Source organism: Bufo gargarizans, chromosome 3 (assembly GCF_014858855.1).
Source record: "Bufo gargarizans isolate SCDJY-AF-19 chromosome 3, ASM1485885v1, whole genome shotgun sequence".
Lineage (NCBI taxonomy): Eukaryota > Metazoa > Chordata > Amphibia > Anura > Bufonidae > Bufo > Bufo gargarizans.
In genome coordinates, this window is record NC_058082.1 from 566,092,080 (window position 1) to 566,117,179 (window position 25,100).

The 25,100-nt window shown below is 46.3% G+C and overlaps 1 protein-coding gene across 2 annotated transcripts in view; it reads left to right on the forward strand.

Moving 5' to 3' along the window:
* The window catches only part of LOC122930715, a 164,845-nt gene that overhangs the window by 101,576 nt on the left and 38,169 nt on the right, over positions 1-25,100 (forward strand). For both annotated transcript variants that reach the window (XM_044284280.1, XM_044284281.1), the window contains exons 3-4: positions 19,716-19,985; positions 20,885-21,136. In XM_044284280.1, coding sequence (XP_044140215.1) covers positions 19,716-19,985; positions 20,885-21,136 — 522 coding nt within the window. The remainder of the gene's footprint in view (positions 1-19,715; positions 19,986-20,884; positions 21,137-25,100) is intronic.

The window sequence follows — 25,100 nt, forward strand, 5'->3', positions numbered from 1 at the left end:
CCAGGGAGCAACTCAGAGACAGGGAGTACCAGCTACCAATATAACCTTGGTGGATTCACTGGACAGAGACAGGCTACTAAATTCAACAGGTCCAGTATTTGGTTGTGGGTGGCCTGCAGGACTAACTCAGGTACCGACCGGCGTGAGGTCAGGTATCTGGTTAGTCTTTCCTGGGGGGGGGGAGATGTGTGGTGAAACCTACCTCGCCACAGTGTTTTGGAGGGGGCTGTTTAAAAGCCTCTTGCCTCAGGATTATGGCCCATACTAACTTTTAAACCCCTGAACCTATTCAAGTGAATTTTGGATATGTTTGTCCCCAAGTTATACTGTTTAAATTGATGTAAGTTATATGTATGGACAATGTAAACTCACATAGTTGTAACAATTTATAATAAGTGTAACTTGTCAGCTTGGGAGATAGTTGGGTGGATAGACAGAGGGGAGGAATATGCTGGGTGTGTCTCTATTGTCCCATTGTGTGTTTAAATGGTGATGTCTGTCCTGTTGTCTCCACATGTGTATTGGCGATTTCCCTTTGTCTTGAGAGATAATTGGATTACTTCTCGGTTGTCTCCGGGACAGAGAGGAGGAAACCATGATGCATTGTGGGGATGTGTTGTATCTGTCCTGTATTTGCAACAACTGTAATAAAACCAGGCTGGGTGTGCCAGCACGTCAGACCACTGCTTGACCCTCAACACGGAGCCTTGTCTCGTTATTGGGGGGATTCCCTGTATGCTGTTAGAGACTGATTGCCAGGAGTGTAAGCTGATTGTATGCTTTTCCTGTTCGTCTGCTAGCAGCTATTCGCGAGGTTCCAGTTTGGAGTGCTATTTTGTATCCAGTTCGGGAGTTTGGTGTTCTGCAGTAGCTGTGCCTGTCTCTCAGAAAGGGGCATATCGCCTAAACGGATTTTAACCCCTTGTCTGCTGAAACGGTCCGTTACAATTGGTGGCAAGCGGCGGGATCGTTCCTACAGCCAGAAGGACAGCTACAGGAGACACCATTTCTGTGGATTCTACAATTTAAGGGCAACGCATGTCCCAGTACAGCGACCCTAAAAGCACCAGGATGGAACCAGCAGTGTTATACGAGGAGGAGGACCTGGATGGCTGGGATGCATTAAGGAAAGGCATCTGGTACCAGGCCCTGGATAATGTACAATACCAGCGAGGTGAGAGTCTCCCCAGTGAAGAGCAGCGGTTGCAGAAGCAAGTGGCCCTGCGGATTCCCTTCCTGGGAGAGCAGCCCCTGGAGGAATGGGTGAAGGAACTAGAGCACCGGGTATGGCAGGAGCTATGGCTGGAGGATGCCTACCAGGCGCTCTGGTGGTATATGGCACAGTATATACCCTGGACAACTGAGCATGACAAGCCAGAGGGAGAGGAGTTTGATGGTCCTGGCTTGTTATGGGAGTCCTTTGCAGAGCCTGACTTCGGGAGCCCTGCACAGTCCAGACTTCAGGACATTTTCTATGAGAGGGAGGCTAGGCATGAGTGGGATGACCCCCATGAGGTAGAGCAAGACCTGGCTCACCTAGCAACCCTGGAGTGGGAACTGGAGCAGGACTACCGAGATCTCTTCCACTCCATTGGGAAGGCTCAGCAGGACAGCAAGATGACAGACCCGGATCCAGAGCCCTTCAGCTGGGCAGATATTGTAGAGTGTTACTGGGAAGGACCCCAGGTGGCCGGTAGAGATGGGACCGAGGTCTCTCCGCCGGTCCTGCAGGGAATTGGGAGCCCAGTCTCCATTCCCCAGCGGCAGTGTGAAATGCAGGGAGAGGAGAGCCTCCCTCCCCTGCGGCAGACTGAGTTACAGGGGGCAGAGGTAGTTGTTCCTGCCCCCCAGCAGCAGACTGATTTTTTGGGAATTGGGAGCCCAGTCTCCATTCCCCAGCGGCCGAGTGATGTGCTGGGAATTGGGAGCCCAGTCTCCATTCCCCAGCGGCAGAGTGTCCAGCAGGGAATAGAGAGCCCAGTCTCCTTTCCCCAGCAGCAGGACACTATGGAACAGAAGACCGGCACTTCACAGGTAGAATCTTCAAACTTTTATTTCAGCATAGGAGGAAATAGCGCAGAAGCGACACGTGTTTCGGCTCAGGTATGAGCCTTTGTCAAGCATAATGAACTGTTGCATGAAACACATTTAAATAGCCCGCCTACATGGGCGTCGAACGTGATGAAGTCACATCACCATGGAAACGGAGATACAAATCATAAGGTGCAACAATTCTCTACATTGTTGCAACAAGGTACTATGCTGTATGTGATACAATTACATCTTTAAGAGTGTTACAGAACAGAGAAATCAATAGTAGACATGGGATACAATAAACCTAGAAATTACAATAAACATATTCAATGTAATAATAATAATAATAATAATCATCTATTTGAGAACTAAATAACCCAAAGGCTATCTCAAAATATCAACATATTAAATCTTGCTGCTCTTTTATTATTTTTTTCAGATGCTTCATTATTTTCATTTTTTCTGTGACTGAATGAATAAAGAATACATATAATACATTAAAAAATGTAATTACAGTAGAAATTCCTTTAGATCTTAGAGGAATGCACTCAAATCATATTCTCGATTTAAACCTTTCGGTTCAATGGTCTGCAGGGTATGAATCCAAAAACTTTCACGTTTCTTCAGTAATAGCAACCTGTTACCCCTCTGCGCGGTGGCAGCACCTGCTCAATTATTTGAAACCTTAATTGTGAGACATTGTGAGCGCACCTGTCAAAATGAAGGGGAACAGGCAATAGCAAATTTTTCTTGCGTATGGTCGATTTGTGATTGCTGAACCTGTCCTTCATTCTGACAGATGTCTCACCAATGTACAATAAGCCACAAGGGCATTTTAGCAGATATACAACAAAATTGCTATCACAAGTGAAGAAACCTTTTACTGGAATTTTCTTACCAGTGTGTGGATGACACAACCAATAGATGTTAGGCTAGGGTGTAAGACAATATGTGTGTACATAGATAAAGAACCTAAAAAGTCACACACATATATATATTTGATAATGCTTTATTAGTAGAAAAACACATAAATTATTACATATAGGGCGGTTTCAATTAATGGTAAAAGGTGCAGGAGTATAAAGTGACAAGTGCATGGAGCCAACCAACCAATCCAAGAGAGTTAGTATCTGATAGGTAAGATGGTACAACAGGTAATGGGACGATTGAGAGAATTGCAAGAAATGGTATAAGTCCCAATAGTGCTTGCAAAAGGGCACAACGTCCTAATTACACAACCAAGGGTAACTAGTATATAAGTGGAAATACAAAAAATCCACACTTATGGTGTGCAGAGCGGTAAGCAATAAATATAGACATCAATAAACCAATGCTAATCCGCCTGCACACAACGATTCAATAGAACCGACCATGGTGGCGGATTAGCATTGGTTTATTGATGTCTATATTTATTGCTTACCGCTCTGCACACCATAAGTGTGGATTTTTTGTATTTCCACTTATATACTAGTTACCCTTGGTTGTGTAATTAGGACGTTGTGCCCTTTTGCAAGCACTATTGGGACTTATACCATTTCTTGCAATTCTCTCAATCGTCCCATTACCTGTTGTACCATCTTACCTATCAGATATACTAACTCTCTTGGATTGGTTGGTTGGCTCCATGCACTTGTCACTTTATACTCCTGCACCTTTTACCATTAATTGAAACCGCCCTATATGTAATAATTTATGTGTTTTTCTACTAATAAAGCATTATCAAATATATATATGTGTGTGACTTTTTAGGTTCTTTTTCCACAGTGTGTGGATGAAGAAAGGATTCGCCTTTAATTACCGCAGAACAGTGAACGCACTGTAGACGGGGGAAAGTGCCTCTTTTTGGTGTGGAAAGAAAGAGTTGACGGGGCATGCTGGTAGTACCACCTATGTCCGCTTTTACAATGGTGTCTCTAATGTTCCTGGTTCTCTTATAGCAGATCATAGGGATATCGCGAAATTCGGCAACATCTGGATAAGCTGTGCGCATGATCCCCCAGTGTTTATTAACCACATGACGAAACTTATTTATCCAGGTGATATTTGACAATAAACGGTAACCGCTTATTGTCAACATGGGGCTTAAATGTCTCAATCTTACACTTCTCAATCTCTGAATCTAAGAGAGGTTTAGGATATCCCCTTAGCAAGAATTTTTCTGCCATTTCATTAAATCTGACCTCCCTCACTGATGGATCGGACACAATCCTCTTGATGCGCTTAAACTGTGAGGAGGGTAAAGACTTTTTCACAGACGGTGAATGGTTGCTAGGGTGATACAACAAACTATTCTTATCTGTTTTTTTGATGTATAAATCAGTCTGTACACAACCATCATGACCCCTTATCACCAAAGTATCTAAAAAATTAATTTTATCATGGTCATGCTGCACTGTAAAGCACAACTCGGGCCATATATTGTTAATATACTGGGTACATTTTTCCAAGGACTCAATGCCGCCCCGCCATATGCAAAAAATGTCGTCTATGAAACGACGCCAGACAATGCATGATTGTTTATATAGTAGGTTTGTATATATGAATTTCTCCTCAAGCCACGACATATAGCTATTTGCGTACGGCGGTGCGGCATGCCAGCCCATGGCGGTACCCCGTTTCTGCTGAAAGAATGTGTCCTGGAACAGAAAATAATTTTCCTGTAAAGTCAGTGCCAATAATTGTAGAAAAAATTGTTTTTCTTGACTAGAATATTCTGACTGTTCCAGGATCCATTCCACAGCAGCGAGACCTTTTGTGCGCTCGATAGATGTGTAAAGACTGCAGACATCAAGTGTTACCAATAAATCTCCTACCTCAAGACGTACATTTTTAATGTCTGACAAGAATTGATTAGTGTCAAGTACAAAAGATGGCATTTTTTTCGTTAATGGGGTGAGGACTTTTTCAATTAACATGGCTGGTGCAGATAAGATGGAGTCATTTGATGCTACAATGTGCCGTCCCGGGGGGGGGGGGGGGAGGGGGGGGCTGTCATACATTTGTGAACTTTAGGCAACGTGTATAGAACTGGTGTGACAGGATGTTGATTTATCAGAAATTGACACCATTTTTCATCGAGCAGACCCAATTCTTTGTATGTATGAACAATGCTGGTTAATTTGCGTTTAATATCATAAACAGGGTCTCTATTTAGAGGTTGATAAGTGTCTCTGTCGGAAAGTTGTGTCAAAATTTCTGAGATGTAATACTCTCTATCTAACATGACTAGAGAGCCACCTTTATCTGCTGGCTTAAAAATTACAGATTTGTCATCCAATATAGTACGTAATGCCCGTCTCTCTTCCTTTGACAAATTATGCGCTATGGTTAAACCATCATGTTGTATGTCCGACAAAATAGCATCAAAATCCCTTTGCACCAGAGATATGAAAGCCTCTGCTGGATGTTGTGTTTTAGGAGGTTGAAAATGACTTTTCAGTCTCAAGCCAAATTGGCTTAATGTTAAACCACTAGTTACAGGTGCGTTAATCACAGAGGCTGACACATTCCCTGCTGCAAAATGGGCCTTTAATCTCATACTTCTAAAAAATTGGCGACAGTCCATATCAAACTGAAAAGTGTCAAATGATTCAGTTGGACTAAAGGATAAACCTTTCTCCAATAACTGCACCTGAATAGGAGTCAGATTTTTAGATGATACATTGTACAGCAAAGTCTTGTTTATACCTGGGACCTGGTGGTCATAGACGCTTGCGTTTCTCCTGTAGTGCCGTCCTGCTCTCCTTGTATTTTTCCTCTTTGGCGTCTTTGTCCTAAAAAAGGCGCCTGAGGGCGTACACCGGTGGAATAATCGCTGCCAGATCCTGATGATTGAGAGACTGTTCGGCGGGTAAAGCGTCTTGTAAATGGAATGGCCGTACCCAGCGAGTCTTGCCATTTGTATATCCTTTTATTCTGACAGTCCTCCAAGTCACGCGTATACTTTTTACGCTTGGTAGCTTCAATGTCCTTTTTCAGATCGCTGCAATTTTTATCAATCTTTTGTTTTAAGGATATCAAATCCTCAGCAGTGAGAGAATCCTGTAGTTGCTGTTCAATCGATGAAATATGAAGCTTGGTCTCAGCAATAGATGTGTTCAAATGTTCTATGGTGAGTATCATTAAATCATGAGAACACTTGTTAAATATGTTGGCAAATTGAGTGCAATACTGCAGATCATCGCAGAAAAAAGTGGGTCTCAGATTAACCCTCAAGCCCCGTGGGATTCTCTGGTGTCTACAATACTCAGCTAATGTAGCCGCATGTAGTTCCCACGCCACCAGTTTTCTCGATTCCTTCTCCCAATCCTTACCGCGTAATTCAGCAGGTGGTGTCTTCAAGAACTCCGTACTGGTGGTGACTTCTGACATGATCTCTCTCGCTCTTTCCTCACTGTATGCAAAGGACATGGTCTGTAAAGCTGTCTTAGATGAGGGTGCTCATCTAAGGACACTGTATTGGGAGCAGAGACAGTCGGTCTCCCTCCACAGAGTATGGAAGTATGTATGGGAGAGGAGCTAGTTACCCCCTCTCCCTATTGGCCGTGTGAATTGCAGGGAATTGGGAGCCCAGTCTCCATTCCCCAGCGGCTGGGTGATTTACAGGGAATTGGGAGCCCAGTCTCCATTCCCCAGCGGCTGGGTGATTTACAGGGAATTGGGAGCCCAGTCTCCATTCCCCAGCGGCTGGGTGATTTACAGGGAATTGGGAGCCCAGTCTCCATTCCCCAGCGGCTGGGTGATTTACAGGGAATTGGGAGCCCAGTCTCCATTCCCCAGCGGCCGTGTGATTTATTGGGAATTGGGAGGCCAGTCTCCATTCCCCAGCGGCCGTGTGATTTATTGGGAATTGGGAGCCCAGTCTCCATTCCCCAGCGGCCGTGTGATTTATTGGGAATTGGGAGCCCAGTCTCCATTCCCCAGCGGCCGTGTGATTTATTGGGAATTGGGAGCCCAGTCTCCATTCCCCAGCGGCAGGCGGAGTTACAGGGGGCAGAGACAGTCAGTCCTGTCCCCCAGCGGCAGAGTGTCCTACAGGGAATAGAGATCCAGTCTCCTTTGCCCAGCAGCAGGACACTGTATTGGGAGCGGAGGCGGTCGGTCGACCTCCCCAGCGGCTGGGGGTCGGGACAGTCGGTCCTGTCCCCCAGCAACATGGCTGTTTAGCCAAAGGGGAGACAGTCGGTCTCCCCCTCCAACAACCAGACTCCAACCAGGCTTCTTCCATGGTAACGCTGGCACCAGGGCAGAGTACCGCTGATACCTGCCCACAAAGCAACCTTCACTCCAAGCCAGGGAGCAACTCAGAGACCGGGAGTACCAGCTACCAATATAACCTTGGTGGATTCACTGGACAGAGACAGGCTACTAAATTCAACAGGTCCAGTATTTGGTTGTGGGTGGGCGGCCAGACTAACTCAGGTACCGACCGGCGTGAGGTCAGGTAGCTGGTTAGTCTTCCCTGGGGTGGGGGGGAGATGTGTGGCGAAACCAACCTCGCATCACGTCTCGCTCTCCCCTCTGTGCTGGCCTCCTCCCTGCAAGCGCTAATGCCTTGACGCTGAACAGCTGATACCGGCGTCCTCCTCCCAAGCTCCGACGCCCTGCTCCGAACAGCTGATGCTGGTGCCCTTCGATGCGCTGAGCTCCGATGCGTTGAGCCGGCCAGCTGATGAGGAGAGCAGAGCTGTGTGCCCGGCTTGATCCTCGTACAGCTTACGTCTCCGCATGAAAAGTTAAGTGGAGGACGTAGATGCCGGCTGTGGTCTTGCTCCCTGGTCTCCCCTAGACTTGCTTGCCCTGCGCTGCTGTATCCGCCTCACCTGTTGGATTTTGATCCTGTCTGCTTGTCCTTGTGGTTGTCCGCCTGGTTCCTTTTTGTGCCCCCTGTCTGCTCACGCTGCCTCGCTGCTCTGCCTGACGTTGGACTGCTGGACTGCTTGTCCCTCTGGATTTTTGCCTTGCTGGGCTTTTCCTGCCTCCTGTCTGCTGGCGTGTTGGTGTGCCTGTTGTTGGACTCCTTGACCCCCTGCTGTTTGCCTGCTATCGGTCTCTTTGCCACTCGGACGGATACACTATATCTAAACCACGGCCTGGACTTGCTGCCACGGCTACGGCGGATACTGGGACGACAACATCGGTCACGTGAGGATTGAACTTTTGATTTTGTACTTATTGTACTGTTAATATGAGGTGGATATAGCTTTTGCCAAAACTGCTCCCTGCTTGTGGTTAAGGAAAAAAAAAGAAAAAAAAAAAGAAAGGAGGGAGGAAAAAAAAAAAAAAAAAAAAAAATAAATAAATAAAAAGAACCAAAGGAAAGAAAGAGAAAAAGAGAGGGGGGAAAGAAAAAAAAAAAAAAGGAAAAAGAAAGGCAAGGGGAACGAGAAAAGGAAGGGGAAAGAAAAAAAAATACATACACAATATAAGGTGTTGGAAATGGCCCCAAAACGATGTTCAATTGACTCCTCCACTACTAAGCTGGGGGCTAAGACTCCAGAGAATAAAATCGATAAATTTTTAAAATCGCCCTTCCCAGCTGAAAAAATTCCAGCCAAAATTAAACCTCCAGCCAAGATGAAAAAACTGGCGAATACTCGTCAAACTGCAGATCTCTCTGAGGATGGATCAGAGGATGCTGACCAGGAGGAAGGCGAGGAAGGCTCTTCTACACAAATACCAACGGGATACGACCCATCGGTCTTGGACAAAATCCTTTGCGCTGTGGAAAATAATGGCACTCTGGTGCAGGGAATGTCCACGCAATTGGGGTCAGTGCAGAGCGATATTTCCTTAATAAGAGAAGATCTAGGAAAGATGAGGGAGCGAGTTCTTAGCGTGGAAAAAACTATTGATTCCCTGCAAACAGGCATGGGCATGCTAAAATCCAAAATGACAACCCTGGCATCAGAAAATCAAGCACTACAAAATAAGTTAGAGGACCTAGAAAACAGGTCAAGACGCAATAATGTGCGCATAATCGGTTTTTCGGAAGGAGCTCAGGGCCGACAACTAGAGGAAGAAATTAAAGATGTGGTCATGCACAGCTTTGGGAGTGAGAACTTTTCCCCTATGTTCCAAATAGAAAGAGCACACCGAATACCAGGAGGGAAGCCCATACCAGGGAGACCGCCGCGTGCAATTTTAATCAAACTTCTACTGTCTGCTGATAGAGACATGATTTTGAAAAGAGCAAGAGAATGTGCACCCATCGAATATCAGGGTACTAAACTGCTCTTCTTCCCCGATTTTGCGCGGCAGACCCAGGAGAAAAGAAGAAACTTTACAGAGATAAAGAAACGATTGGCGGCCAAGGAGATCAAATACTCTCTACAGTATCCAGCGAAATTGAGAGTAATCCACAACGGGACTTCACTTTATTTTGAGACACCACAGCAGGCGCTAAACTGGCTGGAGCAAATGGGCATCTGAAATTTTTGTATTGGCAGGAATGAAGGGGGGGAGGGGAGGGAGGGGCGCCCAATGATGTTAAACATTTGCTATAGTATCCAGCGATCCAAGAATGATCCATAAGGGAACTGCTTAATCCTTTTTAGATAGAAAGAAAGGAAAAAAAAAAAAAAAAAAAAAAAAGCAGAACAAGCGTCAGAGTAGCTGGAGAAAACGGATACTATTATGGAAGGGAGGGGCCAGGGCAAGGGAGAACGGCCGTGGGTTTAGAGGTTCGCTGACCAGATCGGGCGGATCAATGGAGAGGGGAGTGGGACGGGTGGGTGGGAACCCACCTTGCAGGTTCGGGGAGGGTGTTTTTTTTTTTTTTTTTTTTTCTTTTGTACAATGAAGGATGTCTACTCGGATTGTAACCTGGAATATCAGAGGGCTCGGTGAAAGGGTAAAAAGGCAAGCCATTATGGATGCACTTAAACGATATCTTCCAGCAATTATTTGCATGGTAGAAACCCACCTTACCAAAGAAACCGTGTCCCGCTTGACAACGGGATGGCATTTGCAGTCCTATCACTCCACTTTTAGTAGCTCTTCTAGGGGTGTTTCAGTTTTGATCCATAATTCTGTGGACTTTATCCTTATTAAATCCTATATAGATGACCAGGGTAGATTTATTTTCTTGCATGGTAAGTTGTACGGCCATAGCTATATTCTCGCTTTTTTTTATATTCCTCCGCCCTTTTCAATGTACCCATTGGTCCAGCTAACACTCTTTTGTGAAGGGAGATCTGAATGCCGGCTAGTTTTGATGGGGGACTTTAATGCAGTAATGGACCCCAAGAAAGACAGATTTACACTAGATGCAGAATGTGGGAGGAATCTATCTGCCTCCCCGCTGCCACAATTCTGCCGGGAAGTTGGACTGGTGGATATATGGGAACATCTTGGCGGAGGCAAGCGAGTATACTCTTGTGTCAGCAGGGGTGGCAGAGCTATGTCTAGAATTGATTTAGCATTTACCAATGAGAATAATCTCTGCAATATCCGCAGGATACGATATGGGGTAAGAACAATCTCGGATCATTCACCGGTATTGATCGAGGTTTGTACTGGGAAGAACAAGGATAACAGGGGGCTAGGATTTAAGCTGAACCCATATTGGTTTTCTATTATGGATAATTTACAGTCCACTAAATCATTGATATCCTTTTTTTGGGAAGTGAATCGCCCCTCTGCTAACATCAACACAGTATGGGATGCCCTGAAAGCATATTTGAGGGGGGTCTTCATAAGCGAGATCGCTGCAACAAAGAGAACATTTAAAAAAAAGAGGAGGAATTGACCAGGGCTGCAGCAGGCGCAAGCGAGCGTTTTATCGCCCAACCCACTGAGCATAATAGGGAGGAGATGCAGAAGGCCAGCTGCTCCTTGGATAAATACATAACAGAGAAAGCAACTCATAGAGTATTTTTCAAGGGTTTAAAATATTTTTCGGAGTCTGGACGCCCCGGCAGGTTGCTGGCTAGGATAATTTCACAACAAGGCAAGAAAAATCAGTCTATTGTTGCGATCCGTAATACAGCAGGGGAAATTATAACAGATCCAGAAGGAGTCAGGGACACCTTCCTACAATATCTCACCCAGATATATAGCCCCTCTCCTGGCTTGCCGCCTGACCTAGCGACGCGGTTTCTTGAGAGGATCTCACTTCCTGTATTAAATGAAGCCCAGGTGGAATATCTGGAAGAGGAGTTATCCCTTTTGGAACTTCAAGAGGCTTTGGGATCCATCACAGGGAACTCGTCGCCGGGGATGGATGGCCTTCCATATGAGGTTTACCGCAAGCATAGTGACGTGATTCTCCCTCAGCTATTAGAGGTCCTTTCTCAGGCAACACAGGGAGGAAATCTACCATGCACTATGATGGAGGCTCTGATTGTCTTAATTCCCAAAAAGGATAAGGATCCGCTAGAAATGAGCTCCTATAGACCGATCTCGTTATTAAATACAGATGCTAAGCTATTATCTAAAGTTTTAGCTAGGAGGCTTTCACAGGTTATATCAACTATTATTCACCCAGACCAAAATGGCTTCATGCCAAAAAGGGGCACTCACCACAATCTGCACAGGTTATTTATTAACATTCAGTCTCCGGGGTGTGGGGCCCGCTCCATCCTGTCGCTGGATGCCACTAAGGCCTTCGACAGGGTGGAGTGGACTTTTCTTTGGGCGGTAATGAAAAAAATGGGCTTTGGCCCTAGATTTATGGCGATGGTTCAGCTATTATATAGCTCCCCAACTGCTAGGATCAGGATTAATGATACGGTCACAGAGAGCTTTTCCCTAGGAAGAGGCACCCGTCAAGGCTGTCCTCTTTCACCTCTTCTTTTCAATATCTATATTGAACCTTTAGCAGCCAGCATAAGACAGGATTTGCAGGTGGCTGGCTTCGGTTTAATGGGGAAGCACGACCGCGTATCTCTCTACGCAGATGACATTTTGATTTTCCTTCAGCAAACAGAAACTAGTCTCCCTCGTATAATGGATTTGGTTGGCTTTTTCTCTGCACCGTCTGGCCTAGAGATCAATTGGGAGAAGACTGCTCTCCTTCCTATAGACGAGCCGCGAGGTAACTGGGATGATCAGCTTACTGTCTCTGAATCAATAAAGTACCTGGGGATTTTAGTTTCTGCCAAACCTTTGGAATATTTACAACTTAACTTGATTCCCCTGCTGACAAAGCTGAGGGCTAAATCCAAGATATGGCAAAAAATTCTGCATACGAAAGCTGATAGAATTTCTTTAATCAAAATGGTAGTACTGCCCCAGGTTCTTTATGTCCTGCGCAACTCGCCTGTATGGATCGCAGACAAGTACTTTAGATTAATTGAGCGGATGCTTAACGATCTATTGTGGGGGAGGAAGCGCGTTAGACTGAAGGCGCTCTACTTCTCTATGCCTTATAGTCAGGGAGGCCTTAACCTCCCTTACTTTAGGGGTTACTTCATGGCCTCTCAGCTCTGCCTTTTTAGTGATTGGGAGAATAGCCATTTCTGCAATAAGGTGGTGAAAGACTCAGGCTTTACGGATTTCTTTACTGTATTGGAGTCCGACTATCTATTAAATTCACAGACCGGGTATACACTTTTTTGCAGAATGGCTACAAAGACCTGGCGGGTCATCAGGAGCTGGTGTGGAGTTGAGGCATCGCTTATTTGCACCCCACTGTGGCATAACCTAAAGCTTGTGAATATAAGGGACGTGAATTGTTGCCAGTATTGGAGGACTAAGAAGGTTCAGTATTTACATCAGGTGGTTAGTGGTGGACAAATTCTGTCCTCAAGGGAAATAGGGGAGAGGGCAGATACGGGTGAGGTGGCTTGGTATGCATATTTTCAATTGAGGTTTGCACTCTCCAGCACTTTGAATAGTCACCTTCTTTTTATAGATTCTCCTGAATTTTTACACAATCTTATTATTAAGAAATCTGCTACAAAAATCAAAATGTCATATTGTTATAGACACTTAATGAAACACTTTTTTATGGGTCTTCTTTCTCCAGGACAGAAGTCCTGGTCTTTGCTACTTTCAGAGGTGGGTCCCCCAGATTGGGAAACTATAGGGGAAAACTTAAAATATGTCTCACACAACTTTAATCACACTGTTGTACAATTTAACATTCTGCACAAAATATATGTGACACCTATGTGGTTATATAGAAGAGGATTTAGGACCTCCTCCGATTGCCCACGCTGTGGCGACTCCGGGGCAGATCATTTACATCTGTTCTGGGATTGCCCGATGGTGGGTGGTTATTGGAGATCAGTCCAGACCACTTTGGCCTGCAAACTGAATATGCTTGTTCCTTTGTCCCCCAGGATATGGGTCCTGGGAGACCTATCGGAGGTTAATTATCAGCCCATAAATCGTCAATTATTGATTAAGGTTATGTTCCTGGCCAGGCTTATTGTTGCTAGACTGTGGCTTAGCTCCTCCATCCCAGATTGTGGTAACTGGATGGCTATGGTTGAGAAGGTGAAAAACTACGAGAAGATCTTGTACAAACAAAGAGGAGCCTACTTAAAATGGAGTGGTCTGTGGGGAGAGTGGGTTACGGCTTAATTCATTAATTTTTTTTTTTTTTTTTTTTTTTTTTTTTTTTTTTTTTTCCCCTGCAAGGTTGGGAGGGAGGGGGGTGGTTGGGGCGGGTTGGGGATGATTTCAACATTTAAGATATTATAAATGTCATGTCGATATGTATTTTTGTATCATAAATAAAATATGGAGATTAAAAAAAAGAAACCAACCTCGCCACGGTGTTTTGGAGGGGGCTGTTTAAAAGCCTCTTGCCTCAGGATTACGGCCCTTTAAGATACTTTTGCTAACTTCTAAACCCCTGAACCTATTCAAGTGAATTTTGGATAGGTTTGTCCCCAAGTTATATTGTTTAAATTGATGTAAGTTATATGTATGGACAATGTAAACTCACAAAGTTGTAACAATTTATAATAAGTGTAACTTGTCAGCTTGGGAGGAATATGCTGGGTGTGTCTCTATTGTCCCATTGTGTGTTTAAATGGTGATGTCTGTCCTGTTGTCTTGAGAGATAATTGGATTACTTCTCGGTTGTCTCCGGGACAGAGAGGACTCTTCAATTGCAGCAGCAAGGTCCTCCCTAAATCTGAGGAACGATACTGGCAACAATGGGACTTGCGTGTTCCTTTCCTGGGAGTGCAGCCCCGGGAGGAATGGCTGTCAGAGATGGATGGGCTGCTCCAAACGGAACTGATGCTGGATGATAGGTATTGGGCACTACAGTGGTATGTCACCCAATTGTGTCCATGGCTGGAGAACAATGATCTCACAGAGGGCTATGACTTCAGCGGCCCGGGACTTATATTTGAGGCACTCCAGGAGGATCCACATTTTGGGAGTGCACAAGAGTGGAGAAGGGAGGAAATACATGATTTTAGGGAGTTAGAACTCCCCATTGAGCTCGGATTGAGGACTGATTTGGACTTTTTAGTTACACAGGAATCGGAGCTGGAAAAGGCATACCAAAGACTGTTCGACATTGCTCAACAGCATGCCCCAGCAACCACAGATGTCATGGAACTACTAGTCCCAGCTGAAGTGCTGGCATCAGGGCAGGGCACTGCTGACCTCTGCCCAGCACCAAATGCACCTTTGAAACTCCAGGGAGCCAGGGCAGGCAGCCCCTCTCCCCGACTGCAGGCCAATGCAGAGGAACTACTAGCCCCAGCTGAAGATTGAGGCCACCAAACTGGCAGTTTACTTCCCAGCAGAAGAGCTGGCAACAGGGCAGAGTGCTGTTAGCCTCTGCCGCACACCCATAGCCCCCCTGAAGCTTCTGGGAGAGATGGCAGCCAACCCCATTTACACATTACCAGCTACAGAGGTAGGGGACCTGATAGACGGGTGCTGCGATGAACACCATATGGCAGGTGATGATGGGACTGAGGTCTCTCCACCGGCCCTACAGGGATGCTGGGCAGTCGGCCCAGATCCCCACAGGCAGCCGGGAGTTCAGGGAGTAGGGACAGTCGGTCCTGCTCCCCAGTGGCAGTATGTGTTGCAGGGAGAGGAGACAACCAGTCTCTCTCCCCAACCACAGGGGGGCAGCACACCTAACTCTGATGGTGCGGATGGGACCGTGGTCTCTGCACCAGACCTACAGGGATGCTGGATGGCCGGTACAGATCCCCAACCAACCCTGCAGGAATGCCAGAAAGAGGAGATAAGCGATCCCTCCTCTCCACAGCAGACCCGCAACCAGGTCCTGGGGATGGGATTCCCTGACCACATCCCAGCGGAAGAGCTGGCATCTGGGCAGAGCACTGCTGGCCTTTGCCCTACCTGTCCCTTTGTTACAGGACAGGACTGCACACCAGTTTGCCCAGCTGAAGCGCTGGCACCAGGGCAGAGTACCGCTGATCTCTGCCCAAAAGCAACCTCCACTCCCAGCCAGAGAGCAACATGGAGACCCAGGGAGGAGAGGTAGCCGACCTCCCTCCCCAGCGGCAGATGGAGATCCAGGGAGAAGAGGTAGCCAACCTCCCCCACCAGCAGCAGATGGAGACCCAGGGAGAAGAGGTAGCTGACCTCTCCCCCCAGCAGCAGAGGGCAATCAAAGGAGAAGAGGTAGCCAACCTCCCCCACCAGCAGCAGACGGAGACCCAGGGAGAAGAGGTAGCTGACCTCTCCCCCCAGCAGCAGAGGGCAATCCAAGGAGAAGAGGTAGCTGACCTCTCTCCCCAGTGGCAGATGGAGACCCAGGGAGAAGAGGTAGGCGACCTCTCTCCCCAGCAGCAGATGGAGACCCAGGGAGAAGAGGTAGCTGATCTCTCTCCCCAGTGGCAGATTGAGACCCAGTTAGAAGAGGCAGCTGACCTCTCCCCAGCGGCAGATGGAGACCCAGGGAGAAGAGGTAGCTGACCTCTCTCCCCAGCGGCAGATGGAGACCCAGGGAGAAGAGGTAGCTGACCTCTCTCCCCAGCGGCAGATGGAGACCCAGAAAAGAAGTGGTAGCTGACCTCTCCCCCCAGCAGCAGATGGAGACCCAGGAAAGAAGAGGTAGCTGACCTCTCTCCCCAGCGGCAGATGGAGACCCAGGGAGAAGAGGTAGCCAACCTCTCTCCACAGCAGCAGATGGAGACCCAGGGAGAAGAGGTAGCTGACCTCTCTCCCCAGCGGCAGAGGGCGTTCCAGGGAAAAGAGGAAGCCAACCTCTCTCCCCAGCGGCAGATGGAGATCCAGGGAGAAGAGGTAGCTGACCTCTCTCCCCAGCGGCAAAGGGCGTTTCAGGGAGAAGAGGAAGCCGACCTCTCTCCCCAGCGGCAGATGGAGATCCAGGGAGAAGAGGTAGCCGACCTCTCTCCCCAGTGGCAGTGTTTACCCAGAGTTAAGAAGACCAGTTGGAAGAGGTTTTGGATTTATCTTGTCCGACTAACACAGGTCCAGACCAGTTGGGGGTCTGGTACCTGGTTAGTCTACTGTTGGGAGAGGAGAAATGGGACGGACTGAACCGTCACTGGGGCTGCTGGAGAAGCCTGAGGGCCAGCCTCCGTCCTAGCGACTACAGATCTAGGATTTTGGAGATCCCCCTTGTTTGGTTCAACCGGGTCTCTGGGGCACATGGACGGCTGTTGCAGTGGAGCCTGTCCCTACAGCCGTTCACTTTCACAATCTAATACTGGCCTGGGAAACACAATGCAAATGCTTATGGACTATTTCTCCAAACAGTACTGGGAGGGTGATTAACATGGACATCCCCAAGTGGACCTGTAGTGTCTTCCATCCGTTAACTTGGGGGAGCTATGTGATGACATGGTCATCAGTTTGAGTTATATGTGTATTGGTGTTGGATATGTGTAATTATTATGTTATACCGTGTAACTTGTTATCAAAAGACTGTCAGCACCACCCCCCCCCCCTCTCCCCCCCTTTGTTGTCTCCCATTATACTCTGAAAGAGCTCAGGACAATGACATTTTGGCCAAGCTCCTGCTAGGCCTGTCTGGAGCTATTTTAGCAGGTGAACCCCTGTGGTGTGGTGCAGACAGAATGTCTGGGGAGGGGAAGGGGGATGTGATGGGATTACAGTTTCATCTGATCACTGTCTGTATATAAGTTTGGGCAGTTGCTCAATAAAGCAGACTTTTTTTCACCTACACTGAGTCTCAACCTACGGTTTGCAATATCTCCTGATTAAGGAAGAATACAGAGACGGACATACTCTTCCTGAGTACTGAGGGTTCATCACAGGTGGTACTGTAGGGCAGATTTACGGGGCGTAGCTCTCACTGCCTCACAAAGTCCACCATGGGGAGAGCAGCGGACATTGTATCCAACTCGCTTCTCCTGCCACTCGATACAAAGTTACCCACAATATAGTAGGATTGATGGTGATCTCATTAACCCTCCTGAGAAATTAGAATCTAAACACTAATAATTGACACAGCTATATCTAAGAAGTGAGATCTAACACCCTAGGGTTATAGCCTGAGACCACTGCCATCTTCAATAATACATACACCCAGGCTGGAGGTTTCCTTATTGTTAATGGACTGTATTAGTATCGTAATGGAAAACTTCACAGGAACCATACATTTCTGAGGAATCCCAGAACACATAGAAGCTAAAGGCCTCTGGTCTGCCGTGTAGAGTGGGTATGGGGAGCTCCCGACAGATGATGTGATCCATGATCATGATCCATTTTGTTCTTTTCAGTGATCATCAGGAAGAAGGTTCTGGCAGCAGCTTTCTCCTCCCTCTCCATAGACGAGACATGCACACTCCAAAAATAATCAAGAAGAAAAGGGGTGTGTTGGGGAGGAGGGAGAGGTCACAGCTAGAGACGAGCAATGTTTTGGAAAATTTGATTCAGCTGCTCACTAGTAGTAAGAAACTTTGTAAAAAAAAATGTGTAATTACAAAAAAAATAATATATATATATATAGATAGATAAAATCAAACTTCTGAAATCTATGAATGCATAATATGCGGGGAAACTACTACTGATGTTTTAGCCATAATATATTTACATATATTATAACATATTATATAAACTTACTGTATATATATATATATATATGTTTAAATTAAATTTAGCCTCTATTTCTGAAAAGTTTCGGACGGGATTCAAACTTACAACCTTCTACATTACAGCCCAGAATGTTGACCACTACACCATAGAGCTGCCTGGCCAGATGCTTAAAAAAAGAAAAAAAAGATACTTGTGCTGTATAGGAATAGTTACTACTAGTAAGAATTCTTATACAGCAGAAGTTTTTTAAGTAACTGTCCAGGCAGCTCTATAATGTAGTGGTTAAGATTCTTGCTGTATTTGCTGGATGGAGGCCTGATCTTCGCCAGACCCCATTTTAATAGGCCGGCTGGCATTCCGGTTGCATTCAGCAGTGTCGGATCCAGAGAATCCTTTGCCGGACCGCCTGCCGGAATTGCTGCTGTAGATGTGAAACTAGCCTAAGTGGAATGAAGAATATTCTGCAATTTTAAATTTTTTGTATGTTCTATATAGGGGATAAATCATGTGATCACTTGGGTCATTACGATCGTGGTGATACCAGTTATAAATACTGTCGTTTTTCTGTTCATGTTTAAGGTCTGTGTCAGTGAGAAAAGCTGATTTAGTTTTTTAGTAGATTTCTTTTTCTTTTTTTTTTATCACAATGAGTACTTGAAACACTTTGTGATCGTATTGCAGTTTGCCAATGGCGTGAAAGAGGAGGCCCCCTTAACTCTTTTTGCAACCCTACTTTATTGACTCCAATGGATCACAACTGGAATACCAGACACAACCAATGTACAGAGGTGGTGCTTGGAAGAAAGCAGATCTTATAATCCTGGACAACCCTTTTACATGGTCTGCACAATACAATATGAGGGGGGGGGGGGGGACTCCTGCTGCCATATTGTAGCACATGGCCAACACCCCGTCGTGATACAAGAGATAGAGATAGTGACCTCACAACATCCTACCTGGATGCTGTTCTTGTTCTCAATGGAGTTCCAATTAACTGTCTTTGTGCACCAGGTTTATACCTTTTCAGCCTCTCCTTCTAAGGATGTCCAGTGTGCAGCACGCATGTCTCTGAGATAAACAATCAGGAATGTGACCTTCTCAGCACAATGGGGGGTTTATCTATGTTATCTAACTATCCCTACCTCACTACATTACAAAAATATTTAAGGTGACATAATAATTGAAGGGGACAGAACCAATCAGTACTTAATTATGTAAAATACTCTTTCAATACAATAAGACAACCAGCAATCTCTAGTGATGGCTCAGACATAGCTCCTGAGCCTACACCATCACACTGAACATGAACTACCTTCCCACTATGAAATAATATGATAGAGTAGAGAGGGAAGGGGTTTAATGACACCTGTGACAGAGGGACCCCTACACTACATCTTATCTATATAGGAGAATACTTCCATTCTCCGCTCTGCTCTGACTATAGGCTGTTCTAATATGGGCCCATGTAAGAGAGAACCACCACCATGGGGGCAGTTTGGATCGATATGACCCCTGTCCTCATATATTTCACAGTCTTCACTGACTTGGAATAAGGAGATGGGGGGCAGATTGTATCGATGAGACCCCTGTCCTCATATATTTCAGAGTCTTTACTGGCCTGGAGTAAGGAGATGGATTGTATCGATGAGACCCCTGTCCTCACAGTCTTTGTTTACCTTGCCTTCTCATATTCTCTCCACTTTCTCCAGAACCGGTATCAGAGCTTCTCCTGAATGTCTCCTGTCTTCCGGACGGTGGAGCTGACATCGTGTGCAGGACTGATGTTGGAGATGATCTCAGGTTTTCCATTATGGTAAATGGTGGTTTCAGGCTGGAGAACTCTACATCATCCAGGACTGTGGGTGATGCCTATGAGGTCAATGTCACTGCGGTTTCACCTGGACCTTGGAATATAACATGTTCTGTGAGAAACCGGGTCAGCGAAAGTGAGACCAATAAAAAGGAAGTAATATGTCCAGGTGAGTACCACTCCTGCTGGAGGTCAGTAATTGCCAGCACCATATGAGTAGACACTGGAATCTGTCCCGGTGACCTATAGTCATGTATGTATGCTATATGGTGTGGCTGTTAGAGACTGATTGCCAGGAGTGTAAGCTGACTGAATGCTTTTCCTGTTCGTCTGACTGACAGTTACTTGTGAGGTTCCAGTTTGGAGTGCTATTTTGTATCCAGTTCGGGAGGTTGGTGTTCTGCAGTAGCTGTGCCTGTCTCTCTGAAAGGGGCATATCGCCTAAACGGATTTTAACCCCTTGTCTGCTGAAACGGTCCGTTACATATGGCTTCTAAGTGGTATAGACCTCAGGTAGAACATGGGTACATTGTCTTCTGGTACATTTCTGACAGGTTCAAACTAAGACCACTTGTCATTAGTTTTTAGGGTGCAGAGAAGACCTTCTGGATGCTCCAGGGGCTGTTCCAAATGTATTGTTTATTTTATACCTTATTATATCTGTGTGAATTGTGTTTAGGGTTTTTTGCCATTACAGGTCGAGAGTCAAGGACAAGTTGTTACTGCAGTTATATGAATAATGTCTGCCTTTCATAAGCATATGCTATATAGGGATTACATATATGTTCTGTTATATATAGAAATATATAATCAGTCGCCTGGCCATGACAATGTGGCATTGGGGCCTCAAAATGGTAAATCCTTTAAATGCCAGAGGATGGTTCAATGGACCGTCACAGGTACCATAGCATGCTTGTGGCTGGAGAATAATGTTGCTCCTTCAGTCTCCATGTATATATTCATCCTGCCGACTACGCCAAGTTGTGATCTTATTAAGTCATCAGTCCACATTGAAAATGTTTCCTCTTGTATATACCTCTCTTCACCAGCTGTCCTCTTATCTCCTAGTCCCACCATCTGACCTGGTCCTGGAGGATTTGTGTCTCCAAAATGGCAGCCTCCAGGTCTCTTGCTCCGTGGAGAATGGAACAGATCTCCTTTTCTCTCTGTCTGTGAATAACACATTATTGGAAGAAAGCACAAAGGAACAGAAAAGGGTTATTGTCACATTGTCATCTTCCGGACCCTGGCATGTTAACTGTTCAGCTAGAAACGATCTCGGGGAGAAGAGTAAGACCAAGTCATATCCGGCTTGTCCAGGTGAGTGGTAACATGTTCTATCACCACACCCCAGGAACATGTATACCATATTGTATGTCTCATATCGGTGGGGATTAGAGTTGAGCGGACACCTGGATGTTCGAGTTCGAGAAGTTCAGCCGAACTTCCCGGAAATGTTCGGGTTCGGAATCCGAACCCGATCCGAACTTCGTCCCGAACCCGAACCCCATTGAAGTCAATGGGGACCCGAACTTTTCGGCACTAAAAAGGCTGTAAAACAGCCCAGGAAAGAGCTAGAAGGCTGCAAAGGGCAGCAACATGTAGGTAAATCCCATGCAAACAAATGTGGATAGGGAAATGAATAAAAATAAAAATAAAATAAATAAAAATTAACCAATATCAATTGGAGAGAGGTCCCATAGCAGAGAATCAGGCTTCACGTCAGCCACCACTGCAACAGTCCATTGTCAGATATTTAGGCCCCGGCACCCAGACAGAGGAGAGTGGTCCCGTAACAGAGGATCTGGCTTCATGTCATAGCAGAGAATCAGGCTTCACGTCACCCACCACTGCAACAGTCCATTGTCAGATATTTAGGCATTGTCATATATTTATATATTTGGATTACAATAATATATGGTTAAGGGGAGGTAGTTAATGTCTAATCTGGACAAGGGATGGACAGGTCCTGTGGGATCCATGCCTGGTTCATTTTTATGAACGTCAGCTTGTCCACATTGGCTGTAGACAGGCGGCTGCGTTTGTCTGTAATGACGCCCCCTGCCGTGCTGAATACACGTTCAGACAAAACGCTGGCCTCCGAGGCATAAAAGGCTAGCTCTGGCCACGTGTCGTCAGCACATTGTTTGAAGAAGTGCCATGCCAGGGAACTCCTTGAAGCTGCCTTTGGGGTGCTCGGTCCCAGATGGCGGCATTCAGTAGCAGGCGAAGTCTCTTGGCGGCGGGTGTTCTGCTTTTGCCCACTGCTCCCTCTTTTGCTACGCTGTTGGCTCGGTCTCACCACTGCCTCTTCCTCCGAACTGTGAAAGTCAGTGGCACGACCTTCATTCCATGTGGGGTCTAGGACCTCATCGTCCCCTGCATCGTCTTCCACCCAGTCTTCCTCCCTGACCTCCTGTTCAGTCTGCACACTGCAGAAAGACGCAGCAGTTGGCACCTGTGTTTCGTCATCATCAGAGACATGCTGAGGTGGTATTCCCATGTCCTCATCAGGAAACATAACTGGTTGTGCGTCAGTGCATTCTATGTCTTTCACCGCTGGGGAAGGGCTAGGTGGATGCCCTTGGGAAACCCTGCCAGCGGAGTCTTCAAACAGCATAAGAGACTGCTGCATGACTTGAGGCTCAGACAGTTTCCCTGGTATGCATGGGGGTGATGTGACAGACTGATGGGGTTGGTTTTCTGGCGCCATCTGTGCGCTTTCTGCAGAAGACTGGGTGGGAGACAATGTGAACGTGCTGGATCCACTGTCGGCCACCCAATTGACTAATGCCTGTACCTGCTCAGGCCTTACCATCCTTAGAACGGCATTGGGCCCCACCATATATCGCTGTAAATTATGGCGGCTACTGGGACCTGAGGTAGTTGGTTCACTAGGACGTGTGGATGTGGCAGAACGGCCACGTCCTCTCCCAGCACCAGAGGGTCCACTAACACCACCACGACCATGTCCGCGTCCCATACTAGATGTTTTCCTCATTGTTATCATTCACCACAACAACAAAAATATTATTTGGCCCAATGTATTGAATTCAAATTCAGGCCTTTTTTTACAGACACCTAACACTATCTGGCATCTATTTAGGTACCGTATTACACTAATACAGGCACAGCTGTAACCACAGATTTACCTGACTATGAATTGGAGGCCTAGTATTTAGGCGCTGGGTGACAGGTATAGATTTACTGACAGAATTAGACTGGGAGATGCACAGTAGCGTGTGTGTGAAGTTATTCAGAATGACCCTATGTGCACCTTGATTCTGATATACCCTTTTAGGGATAGATTTAAAGTTGGCCTGATACAGCAGAAACCACTGATTTAGGGAATTGCTAAATTGGGAATTGTATTTCAGCCCAGAACAAAAAATGTGCTTTGACGGACACTAAATAACTTGCCCAGCCACAGCAATAACCACAGATTTAGCTGGATATAAACTTGAGGCCTAGTATTTAGGCGCTGGGTGACAGGTATACGTTTACTGACAGAATTAGACTGGGATATGGCCAAAAAATAACCACACTATTGATGGTTAAATGCACTTGGTGTGACAGCTTGACCAACCACACTACTGAGGGTTAAATGCACTTGGTGACGGGCGCAGCTTGCCCCTGATGTAGTATATGGCCAAAAAATAAACAGACTATTGCTGGTTAAATGCACTTGGTGTGACAGCTTCACACTGATGTAGGAATTAGCCAAAAAACAACCACACCATTGAGGGTTAAATGCACTTGGTGGCAGCTTGTGCTGGCGCAACACAAGACACAAAATGGCCGCCGATCACCCCAGAAAAAAGTGACAGAAAAACGGTCTGGGCAGCCTAAAAACAGTGAGCAGTTGAATAGCAGCAGTTCAATGATCCACAGCTGCAGATCGATCTCTGAATGAAGTCCTTTGGAGAAGTTAATCTGCCTAATCTCGCCCTAACGTCGCGGCTGCAACCTCTCCCTACGCTAATCGGAGCAGAGTGACGGGCGGCGCTATGTGACTCCAGCTTAAATAGAGGCTGGGTCACATGGTGCTCTGGCCAATCACAGCCATGCCAATAGTAGGCATGGCTGTGACGGCCTCTTGGGGCAAGTAGTATGACGCTTGTTGATTGGCTGCTTTGCAGCCTTTCAAAAAGCGGCAAGAAAGCGACGAACACCGAACCCGAACCCGGACTTTTACGCAAATGTCCGGGTTTGGGTCCGTGTCACGGACACCCCAAAATTCGGTACGAACCTGAACTATACAGTTCGGGTTCGCTCATCCCTACTCCTCGGGTGTCTCCAGGGCAGAGAGGAGGAAACCATGATGCATTGTGGGGATGTGTTGTGTCTGTGTATCCTGAATTGCTGCATATCTGTCCTGTGTCACAGTCTTCCTTCTGGTCCCCTAGGGGTGTGTCTACCAGATGGGGACCTGCATAAATACGGGCGGGTAGCCCTCAATAAAGTGAGGCTGCTTTTATACCTTCATGAAGTTTGGGCTCATGTTTGGGGAATGCGATAACTACACTCTTGGGGATTACTATATCACAATACTCCCCTGAGTATAAGCTCTTGTAAGAGCTTGTTCCTGGTTCCTGTCTCTGCATTTAGGAGAGGTTCACCCACTGGAGCATGGAGCATTGTCGTAGGTCCAGGGTGGGTAGATGACGGCGAGACCTCCACCAAGCTTCGGCTGTTCGTGGGGTCTGCAGTGCTGACGGTGTCAAGTGGAGTGCTTGGAGTCCTCTGGAAGCACTAGGAGCATCTATCGACGGAGGTACCCGGTCGGAGTGCTAGGCGTTCTGTTACAATGTGTAATGACAATAAAGTTGAATCTAAAAAAATCGAATCTAAATCTATATAAATCCTGATGCTGCTGCTGCCACCTCCACACTATGTCACTTTCTTTTTTTTTTTTTTTTATAATTGATTATCTTTATTAATTAATATATCAAAACATTACAAATAGAAAAAAGGATGCAATTCCCCCCCAACCCCAATTCCCTAACCCCTCCCCTCCTACCTGTGGTGCGTCAAAAAAAATTCAATTCCAGATTCTGCAGAGAAGATCTCTTCTGGTCTCCAGCAGCACCAAGCACAGCCTCCGTCTGCTCATTTCCTGCTCCTAGAGGCACCCCCTCTCTTTACACAGGGAGAGTGTGATGCAATAAGTAATTTGCTAAGTGCAGTGTCAAACCTGCATAATAAGTCTGCTATCACACTTGTAAGGGACCAAAACAACCCATAAATTAGCAACTTTGCAAACTAGATATATTATGGTATCTCT